Source organism: Carettochelys insculpta, chromosome 15 (assembly GCF_033958435.1).
Source record: "Carettochelys insculpta isolate YL-2023 chromosome 15, ASM3395843v1, whole genome shotgun sequence".
Lineage (NCBI taxonomy): Eukaryota > Metazoa > Chordata > Testudines > Carettochelyidae > Carettochelys > Carettochelys insculpta.
In genome coordinates, this window is record NC_134151.1 from 38,353,878 (window position 1) to 38,364,350 (window position 10,473).

General features: G+C 45.8%; 1 protein-coding gene across 2 annotated transcripts; it reads right to left on the reverse strand.

Moving 5' to 3' along the window:
• Nucleotides 1-877: 877 nt before the first annotated feature.
• Nucleotides 878-9,134, reverse strand: LOC142021138 (ovomucoid-like). Of its 2 annotated transcripts, XM_075009628.1 has the most exons (6): nucleotides 9,030-9,134; nucleotides 8,055-8,074; nucleotides 5,914-6,050; nucleotides 5,268-5,328; nucleotides 3,520-3,635; nucleotides 878-1,058 (listed from the first exon to the last, which is right to left on the reverse strand). In XM_075009628.1, exons 1-6 carry the CDS (start codon nucleotides 9,082-9,084, stop codon nucleotides 1,013-1,015), a joined length of 435 nt encoding a protein of 144 aa, XP_074865729.1. In that variant the 5' UTR covers nucleotides 9,085-9,134; the 3' UTR covers nucleotides 878-1,012. The 2 variants fall into 2 exon arrangements, with proteins under 2 accessions (XP_074865729.1, XP_074865730.1); XM_075009629.1 differs by lacking the exons at nucleotides 8,055-8,074; nucleotides 9,030-9,134 and adding an exon at nucleotides 8,139-8,273.
• Nucleotides 9,135-10,473: the final 1,339 nt, after the last annotated feature.

Below are 10,473 nucleotides of genomic sequence, written 5' to 3' on the forward strand. Positions count from 1 at the left end.
CCATCAGAGGAGGAAATGTTTGTCTGAAAACTACTCCAGGGTCTAACCTATACTGGTTAAGAACAAGGGGCTAGTTAGGGAAGGGTGTGGGGAAGGAGGTTCACTGCCTGGCAGAAAGGAGGGGTCGAATGAGTTTTTCTTTGTTTTGAAAAGCTGTCTGGCAGTACAAGGAAAAAAATGGGCCTCACGAGACTTAGCATCAGCTCCTGGCTTTGTCCTGGGTTCTCTCTGTGACCTTGAGCAAGTCACAAGTCTCTCTCGTGCCTCAGTTTCCCATCTCCAAAGAAGGGGTGCTGTTACCATCTGCCAGTCCTCTCTCTGGATGTGAGCTCTCCAGGGCAGGGACTGGCTTTTATTCTGCACACCTCCAGGGTACAGTGCAATGCAGCTGTGTTCTGGGTTGGGCTGTTCAATTCGACAGGAATATACACAGTAATAATAGCAAATGTGGAACTTATTTCCACCAAAATTTGTGCCTATCCCTAACCCACACATACAAAGGTCCATGCTCTACACAGTCACTCAGTTACATCTACCACAGGGGTTTGTTATTGGCCTCTCCCAAGACCATCACTTTCGAGTGTCTTTTCCGTACCTTCTTTCTTCCTCGGCAACATGGCTGATGTGGGTGTCTGCGTGAGCGTCCCAGAGCAACGTACCCCTGTTGTGTTTCCAGACTGAATTTGCCCACGAGTCTGTATTTCCCCAGGGCCCCTATGAATGAAAGCTGTTGCCATTGACAACAGTATGTCCTAGACAAAGGCAAACCTCAAACAAATAGCCCACGTCCTATACTGTTCTCTGTGGCATCGTCCCTCACCAGCCAGCCAGGAGGAGACTTTGCATGAGACCCGTTAATAAAACAGAACACACAATGTGATGAATTTATTTTATAAACTAAGAAAATCAGGAGCCCTGTGGCTCGGAGTCCAGGATGAGGTTATGTTCAGGATCTAGCAACGGGAAGTGAAGCAAAAGAGGGTATCTGTCAGGGCTCAGCACCAATGAGGATTCAACATTGTCCCATATGTCTTAAGGTGAGAGTCCCATTGCTGTCTCTGCAGTGGGAGAGAGAAAGAAAATGATCAGATACAGAGCACCCGGGATGCTAATATATATCTCTTCACTTGACTAGCGCTGGAGATACCTGATAGGATCTTACCCCAGAGCAGAAGAACAGAATATTCAGAGTAAAAGACTCTCAATAGCTATTTCCAGGATTCTAATTAAAAGAAAGGTGAAAATTTTATCTTATTCATCCAAAACAAACAATGTTTGTGAATTATTTGTCACGCTGTAATGAGAATCTGGGTCAAATTCTCTGCTGGTGAGAAAAGGTGAAAACCCACTGCTATTAGAATCATAGAATCACAGAGCTGGAAGGGACCTCAAGAGGTCATCTAGTCCAGCCCCTGCTTCGAGCAGGATCAACCCCCACTGTCATCCCAGTCATGACCTTGTCAAGCTGGGTCTTAAAAACCTCTAGGGATGGAGATTCCACACCTCTATAGGCAACACATTCCAGTACTTCACCACCCTGCTGGTGAAGTAGTTTTCCTAATGTCCAACCCACACCTCTCCTTCTGTAACTTCAGACCATTACTCCTTGTTCTGCCATCTGACACCACTGAGAACAGTTTCTCACCATCCTCTTTAGAGCTCCCCTTCAGGAAGTTGAAGGCTGCTATTAAATCACCCCTCAGTCTTCTCTTCTGTAAACTAAATAAGCCCAAATCCCTCAGCCTGTCCTCATAGGTCATGTGCTCCAGCCCCTTAATCATTTTCATTGCCTTCCGCTGACCCTGCTCCAGCACATCCATATCCTTTCTGTACTGGGGGCCCCAAAACTGGATGCAATACTCTAGATGTGGCCTCACCAGTGTCGAATAGAGGGAAACAACAACTTCTCATTGACCTTCTTGGCTATAAGGGCGCACTGCTTACTCATATTCAGTTTTTCATCCACTATAATCTCTAGTTCCCTTTCCACTGTACTGCTGCTTAGCCAGTCAGTCCCCAGCCTATAACAATGCTTGGTATTCTTCTGTCCCAAGTGCAGGACTCTACACTTCTCCTTGTTGAACAGCATCAGATTTCTTTTGGCCCAATCCTCCAATTTATCCAGGTCACTCTGGACCCTCCAAAGTATCTACTTCTTCCCCTTGCTTGGCGTCATCCGCAAACTTGCTGAGGATGCAATCCAGTCCCTCATCCAGGTAATGAACAAAGATATTGAACAGCATCAGCCCCAGAGCCAAGCCTTGGGGCACTCCACTTGAAACCGAACACCATCCAGATATTGAGCTAGATATTGACCGCTACCCATTGGCCCGACCGTAAAGCCAGCTTTCTATCCATCTTACAGGCCACGTATCCAATCCATATTTTGTTCACTTATGGGCAAGAATGTTGTGGGAGACCGTATCAAAAGCATTGCTGAAGTCAAGGTATATCACTTCCACTGACGTCCCATGTCCACGGAGCCAGTTACCTCATCACAGAAGCTAATGAGAATGGCAGTAGAGCTGAATCTATTTATATCACTGTGCATTTGGCCCCTTGAATTATTAGTTGAATGAATAAAACTTGCATCAACAACCATGGTAGGTATCCTGTTCCACCAACCAATGTCTTGGAATGTCAACAGGCAAATGCAAAGTACAGGACTTTACTCCCAGGCCCCTCAGGCAGTGTGATTAATCACTTTAATTATTCAGAAGTTGAGATTTAGATTGCCTCTATGCTACAGCCTGGATCCATGTTCTGAGTTCGATCCACCAGCAGTGCATTTAGTGGGTCTGGTGAAGACCTGCTAAATCAGCTGCAGATCATTCTCGGTTGACCCTGATACTCTATTTCAGAAGAGAAGAGTAACAGAAGTTGATGGGACAGTTTCTTCCATCAATCCCCCACAGTGCAGAGCAATGGTTTTAAACCAGCGTATCATGGGAACTGTCCAAGCGTGCCGTGAAATGTCATCAATTTCCCCTCACTGTTGCTCTTTGCAGAGCCACTGTGAGAGAAATGCCAACCTTGCATGACCCTGTTGTGCAGCTGATCTGCTGCTTCTGGGGAGCTCACCCCACTCCCTGCTGTGGCAAGAGGATGGTTTAAATGCTGCATCCCAGCTCCAATGGGCTGGCAGGGAGGACAGCCTGTTTTCAGTGGTTACTCATTGACTCAAGATCCCTAGCATGGCACTGAGCAGATCCTTGTTTAGCTTTTTGCACACACTACTGTGGTTCATACCTCTCTAGTAAGACTGTAACCACAGCAAATGTAAGCAAATGCAATGTTATGAGCAACTAATCCAGCTGGAAAAAGTGGCCGTGCTGTGGAATTGTTTGTATGACCGAAGTGTGCCATGTTACAGAAAAGGCTGGGAGCCACTGGTGCAGAGCCTGTGGTAACTTGACTTAAGGTGGTTCAACTTCAGCTACATTATTCACATAGCTGGAGCTGCATAGTGGAAGTCAACTTTCTGTGGTAGTGTAATTGTAGCCTGAGTTCTGTACGTACAGGACAGCGTTGCAGAAATGACACCTGTTGCCATAGGTTCTGCCATCAGAGCCGCAATGAGCCTCATACTCCAGCGTGCAAAAGGGGGTGGGCTCAACATAGCCACTACAGTCAACCTGTAAACAGAAAAGTAACAGGGTCTTTGTAAAGCACACAGCAGCCCATGGGGTTAGGACTTCTGGGAGTAATAATAATGATATTAATCTACTCCTCCCTACTAAAAGAATTAACTTCTTCTGAGGCCCTCCCCAGTCACTGGCGGGAGGAGTTCCTTAAGTAAAGCTAATTTTCCTGCCAAGCCAGCCCTACGAGATAGCAGGAGAACACATACATGGACAGCTGCCAGGACATTTTGAAGACTCCTGCACGAAAAGCGCTCTGCCTGTGTTCAGAACACAGGGGCGAAGGGGTTTCTTACCCATCCGGTGCATTATTTGGGATGGTCCCAATATTGAAAGAAGTCAGTGCACTGATATATACGGGAGTGGGGAGGCAGGGGGTGGGAGGGTCTTCATAGAATCATAGGGCTAGAAGGGACCTCAGGAGGTCATCTAGTCCAGCCCCCTGCTTCAAGCAAGATCAACCCCAACTAAGTCCCAGCCAGGACCTTGTCAAGCTGGGACTTGTGTCTTATGTCATCGCATCCATATGCTAAGTAGAAATTTGGCTAACTTTAGGCCAGAGCCTATGTGCAGGGGAGTATGCAAAACTGATCTTACTAGCACGGGAAGGGTTAGAGATATGTTGGAGATAGTGAGATGGTAAACCTGAAGATAGCAGGAACATGGCCTAAGTTCTGCAGGAGTTATGCGTTGGCTCTCGCTGGAATAAGCATGGTTTGAAAGAGTGTTTGATTTGCAAATGTTTTTTTAAATATTGTCTATGCTGATAGCATGGGGAGGACCCTGGAGCCGATGTTACTTTAAATCATGCGTAATGGAAAGAGACAATAAGGTGACGGCAGAAGTATAATTATGGTAAGGGGCAATTTCATATTAATTAGTATTATAATGGATTAGGCAGCAGAGCTCCAAACAACATGGAAAGGATACCACTGGGATACAGGGTTACGACTGTAAATCCCTCTGCTGCTTGTCCGGTGATCACCCATTGAGACACTTAGACATGAATGGTATACAAGGTATCATTGTAGTATTGTCCGAGTAGTAATGACACACCTTTCTGCTTAACTCAACACTTTCCTGTTGAATATAGCTGTGTTTAACATTCACAGTGTGCCCTAGTGGGTCGCTGCTAAATAAACTGCCTGTAATCAACCTAGATGCTCTAACCGGAAAACTAAGTTGGGTTTTGTTGCTCCCTCCCTGGCCTCCCTGATCCTTACAACTTAATATTAATTGGCAACATTGCAACATAAAGGTTACACTTTCCCTAGTCCTATATCAGGCTGCTCAATGCTCAGTCCAATACAGTGAGAAGACAGTGCTATTGGCAAGAGAATTAGGTTTACAGTTCTGTAGCCCTGGGGTATTTCTGCTACTTGTCTCCGCCCTATTCTTCTTATTCTCTGTCTTTCTTCTGACACCGTGGTGCAGTAAATGGATAATGGCCATTCTGTGTATTTAGGGTACAATTACGTCCTGTGCAGAAGACCAGCACCAGGTCTATGCACCATCTAAAGCCATGTATATAATGCCTGACCCGCCTCCTGCTCAATCAAGAGGAATCATTCTTTGACATCACTGGGATTAAAATCCAGCCCTTGTTGTGCATCAGGCTTCACTTACCTGCACCGTTTCCTTTTGACATCTGCCATCGTACTGTTTGCCAACGTTGACCATCATATCTCTGGAACAGGGAGAGATGGGCGTCAGGGAGCCGTAAGAACACCTCCCCCAGTCACTGCCATCATGCTGGTAAAATGAACCAAACCCACGTGCGCTGTGTGGGGTACAGGAGGCAGGTGACTGAGTCAGCTGATCCCTCTGTGCAAGCAGCATCAGCCCCGGGGATGACAGAAATGGAGTCTTCACATTTAACGACAGCAGGGTTAAGTCAATCATTTCATTTGACCTGCTGTTTAAATTCACAGACCACCAACACCCATCCACTCACATAACTGGCCAGTACAATCCTCTTGGCTACCCAACCTGAGGTGTCTCCTTGCAGCGTATCATTTGGAATAAAACTCTGGCCCAGTCACCAGCCCCCTGCAGCACTCTGGGGCTGTAGTCTGGTTCTTCACTGACAGCCCAACTGAGCACACATAGAGGGAAGGGGATAAAACTCAGAAGAGGCTGGAGAGGCACAGATGCAGGCCAGAAGCTAAGGCACCTACAGGCCTGTGGCTAAATGATGGTATTTATAAAAGCTGTTCAGCAGCTCTGCCCATTGTTAATTACTCAGAAGGCAGGTGCTATGAACAGAACTTACAGGTTACGGGCACACAGCATGCATTCATTGGGGTAAGTGACACCATCTGTGCCACAGATTTCATCCAGGATCTTTGGGCAGGCCACCAGGATTTTTCCATCTTTCGTAGTATGCTTGGCGTAGACAGTGCAGTCAACCTACAACAGTAACACAACAATAGCGTGACCTTTGTTACAAGAAATAGTGCTCCTTGTTTATCCTCCCCACCGTAACAGAGAGGTAGCCATTAGTCTGTATTCTAACAAAACAAACAAGCAGTCACGTAGAACCTTGAAGACGAACAAAATAAACAGTGTGTCCCCAGCCTTTGGAGTATCCATGTTTGGGTAAGTTAGGATTTGTACAACTAGGGGCTTGTCTACACTACAGCCCTCCTTCGAAGGAAGGATGGTAAGTAGGGTGTTGGGAGTTTACTAATGAAGTGCTGCGCTGCATACACAGCACTTCATTAAGCAAATTCCACCCCACGGCAACTTTGAAGTGTTAAATTTCGAACTACCGGCCTGCGTCTAGCCGCAGCTCACCCGCCGGTACTTCGAAGTGCCGGGGCAAAATTTTGAGGAGTAAAGGGACACGTGCCAGTACTTGAAAGTTTAACACTTCAAAGTTGCTGCGCGGGGGAATTTGCTTAATGAAGTTCTGCGTATGCAGCGCAGCACTTCATTAGTAAAATCCCAACACCCTACTTAGCATCTTTCCTTCCAAGGAGGGTGGGAGCGTAGACAAGCCCCTAGGCGTTTTAAAGTATTGTTCCATCATTGGGGTATGGCGGGACTGGGAGTTAGTTCTAGAATCGTTCTCTCTCTTTTTCTCCTGCTGGAGGTAAGAAATGCTGCGCTGAGAGAAGGACCATTCACACAAGACGGGTGTTGCGCTGGGGACCCCTGTACTCTACTGGAACTTGCTACACTCTTGTCATGGTGCCTCAACCCACCACTCAAGGTCTAGTCAGTTTTCCATTGTTCTGCACTCTCCAGAGGGTTAAATGAGCAGGTTTGGATGGGAAACTCTTCACAGCAAGGGCTGTCATTTTGTCCTATTTGTACAGTGCCTAGTGCAGTGGGGTCATGGGTCCTGATTAGGGCTCCTGCATTATGGTAATACAAACAACAAAGAATGATGCTAAGCACATGCTTCAGCTACAGCCCCACAGGGACATGCGCTCCCAGACCTCGTTCCAATTTGTAAAGTCCAAACTAGCCTCTGGGCAGAGATATTGCCTCTTGCTAGTATTTTTTTTTCAATAGTTTCTGTAGCATAGTATCTGCTTCTTGCTCTATGTGGATCATGTGGCCTCAGCACAGAGTGTAGCTTTGAAAACCATGGTGAACCCATTTCAGAGGGGCAGCCGTGTTAGTCTGTTTCAGCAAAAACAACGGGGAGCCCTGAGTCACCTTACAGACAAATCCATTTGGGTACAGTGGAGCCAACAGCCTCTGCAGGCCCCTGCGCAAGGTCCGGGGGGCTGGCCCTGCGCTGCTGGAAGGGATGGGGCTGAGGGCAGAAGGGACAAGGCCAAAGGCAGTGCCCTCAATGTCCTTCTGCTGCCCCCAGTCCTTATTGCTGCTCAGAGCACCCAGGGCTCCACCTGCCACCACAGCTAATGCAACAGAGGTGGCAGGCAGAGCCTCAGGCCCCTTTGAATTGCTTGGCCCTGGGGCAATTGGCCACTTATCTCCACCGTCGACAGGCCTGTTTGGACATAAGCTTTCATGGGCTCCATCTGGCAAAGTAGGCTCCAGCCCCTAAACACTTGTGCCCAAATAAATGTATTAATATTTATGGTGCCAGAGGACTCCTTGTTGTTTTTACAGTGAATTAAAATTCCATCAGTCTGATCATATGAAAAGAGAGCAGCTGTATTCCTTTTTTGCCTTTAATATGGAGCATGGGCATGATTATTCTTCCCAATGCATCAAACAGTTTCATTTGGTTTAGACTTGATGAAATATGTACAAATGGTTTGTTGCTATTATCTGATGAAAATGGCAGCATCACCCAATTATATCTGTGGTGAATAATATACAAACAGCAGCAGGTTACGGAGTTCTGCATCTGGTGGCCAGGTGGCCACCAGCCATTTATATGGTCAGACATGGGGAGAAAATGACAGAAAATAAATAAGAAGATTTGTCACTTACCTCACTGCCAAAGGCATCAGCTGAAAGAAAATCACAGACAGAAAACATGAAACAAAGCCTACCCATTAATAGGAATAGAATTACCATGTATGTTTGTGGAATAATTCCATGCAGTCTCTAACCCAGTGACAGTGAGGGAACAGTTTCTTAAACTAAACAAACTTTGTGTGGAATTGGTGCCAAGCAGGTCAATGGTGATAGGATGTAACACAGGGTTTTGGTAGTAACAGAGAGGTAGTCATGTTGATTTTGGTGGGAGGGAGGGTAGGACGGGCAAGAAAGGATCTATTCACCAGGAAACAAAGTACGTTTCCTTTCTTTATTTTACATGTCCTGTTTTATGATCCATAATTACAGGAAATATACCTAAGGCAATATAGACAAAGGCCACAAACAGGTGCACAAAATTTAAACAAACATACTCAGACAAAAGAAGTTTACAACACGCACACTACAAAGCAAGTGTTATAAACACATTGAAAAGCTTCATTTTTGAATTTTGGCAGTTCTGATATTTAGGAGGTGCATCAGCCTCTGAAATTGCCCAGGCATCCGCCAGGAGGTGCCCCTCAAGCACCACAGGAATGTAAAATCCTACTGACAAAGTTAACTTGGATACTTGCTGTACTTGCGCAGGTAAATGGCAGAAGTGTAAGCACCTAGCTATTCCCTCATCCCTGAATTTAAAGTCCTTCATTGTGCTCGCAACCAGTTAGGAGTGTTGTGTAACAACCTGCAGTTGTTTGTACCCAAAAGACCAAGGGTGGGAAAAAAATGGTCCCTTGAAAGCTGTGTGGAAATTTGGCCCTGGAAACTTGTTAGTCCTGTCTTTCCGAGACAAAGGAGCTCTTCAGAGGGAGATATTTTCCTGTGCTTTGAGAGCCCGGTCGTGTTTGTGACCACACCCAGGACTCCGCAAAAGTTGTCCAGAGGCAGGGAATGTCAGTGTTATGCAGTCCTGCAAGAGGTACTCACCCAGAAGGCAGCAAAGAGCCAGAGGGAAAAGCACAAAGACACCTGTTACTTTCATGGTGGAGGTGGTTGTTTGCTATACGGTGAGCCTGGCAATGCTGAGCTCGGGAGCTGATCGTTTTGCGTTTCCCCATCGGTGCAGGTCACATAAATATATATCAAGTCATGCAGGTATGTAGCATGTCCAGCCCTATTATGACCCAACCCTCCAGGTCTGTCATTGGCTCAGTAAGCCTGAGACTGGTTATTGAGGTCAGGCCTCATCTGTAAGGAATGTGTAAGCAGTCAAGAAAGCAAATAGAAAGTTAGGAATCAAAAAGGAGAGAGAGAATAAGACAAATAATTACTTATTGCCTCTCTCTAAATCCATGCTACACCCAAGCCTTGATTACTGCATACACATGTGGTTGCTGTATCTCAGAACAGATATATTGGCTTTGGAAAAGTTCACAAAAGAGCAACAAAAAAAATTAGAGGGTTGGGAGAGGTGCCGTGTGCAGACAGATTAAAAAGACTGGAACTTTTCGGCTTAGAAAAAGAGGAGACTAAGGGGGGATATGATAGGGGTCTATAAAATCATGACAGGTATGGAAAAAGTGAATAAGGAAAAGCTGTTTCCTTGTTCCCGTAACAAAAGAAGTAGGGTCACCAAATGAAATTAATGGTTTAAAACTAACAAAAGGAAGTTTTTCTTCATGCAGCTCATGGTAGACCTGTGGAACTCCTCGCCAGAGGATGTTGCGAAGACCAGGACTTTAGCAGGGTTCAAAAAAGAACTAGATACATTCACGGAGGTCAGGTCCATCAATGGCTGTTAGCCAGGACGGGAGGAATGGAGTCCCTAGGTGCTGTTTGTGAGAGACTGGAAGTGGATGACAGGAGAGGAACTACCTGTTTTGTTCTCTCTCTCTGGGGTATCTGGCATTGGCCACTGTTGGAAGACAGGACACTGGGCTAGATGGACCTTTGTTCTAACTGAATATGCTCGTTCTTCTGTTCTGTTCTTCATGCTTCCCTGTTGAGATATTCCAACACCCAAGTTGCTCCCATCATTTAGTTAACAAAGACTCCTTATGCAGGTAGCAACTTGTGAAGGTCCAAAAAAAATAGTCCTAAATGTTCAGTTTGGCCAGTTTCATGCTCATGCTTCAGCCCAATCAGCAGCATTAAGTCATAAAGTATTTAAGGCATGAAACATATTTAATGGTGGATACCCAGGGAACTCCTCTATTAAGTGACTAGTTTACATTATTCCTGTGATTCTCATGGCACATTTTCAAACTTCAGTTAGCTGTTTAATTTAGGACTTGTGCTGGTCCTTCAGTTGCAGCTTGAGACAGGTTTGACTACATTCCTGTATCTGAAAATAAATTCTTGGACAAAGAAAACTGACTAGAACTTAAGAGATGACACTCAAGTAGTCTCCATAGTTCTTGGTGGAGAAAAT

What these genes read in the sequence shown, in the direction of transcription:
- LOC142021138 (XM_075009628.1), bottom strand. Translation starts at nt 9,084, where the DNA reads ATGAAAGTAACAGGTGTCTTTGTGCTTTTCCCTCTGGCTCTTTGCTGC. An exon ending in ATGCTGTGTGCCCGTAACCT is followed by an intron (nt 5,329 to 5,913) that starts GTAAGTTCTGTT and finishes TCCCTGTTCCAG; the next exon opens with AGATATGATGGTCAACGTTG. An exon ending in CATTTCTGCAACGCTGTCCT is followed by an intron (nt 1,059 to 3,519) that starts GTACGTACAGAA and finishes CTCCCACTGCAG; the next exon opens with AGACAGCAATGGGACTCTCA.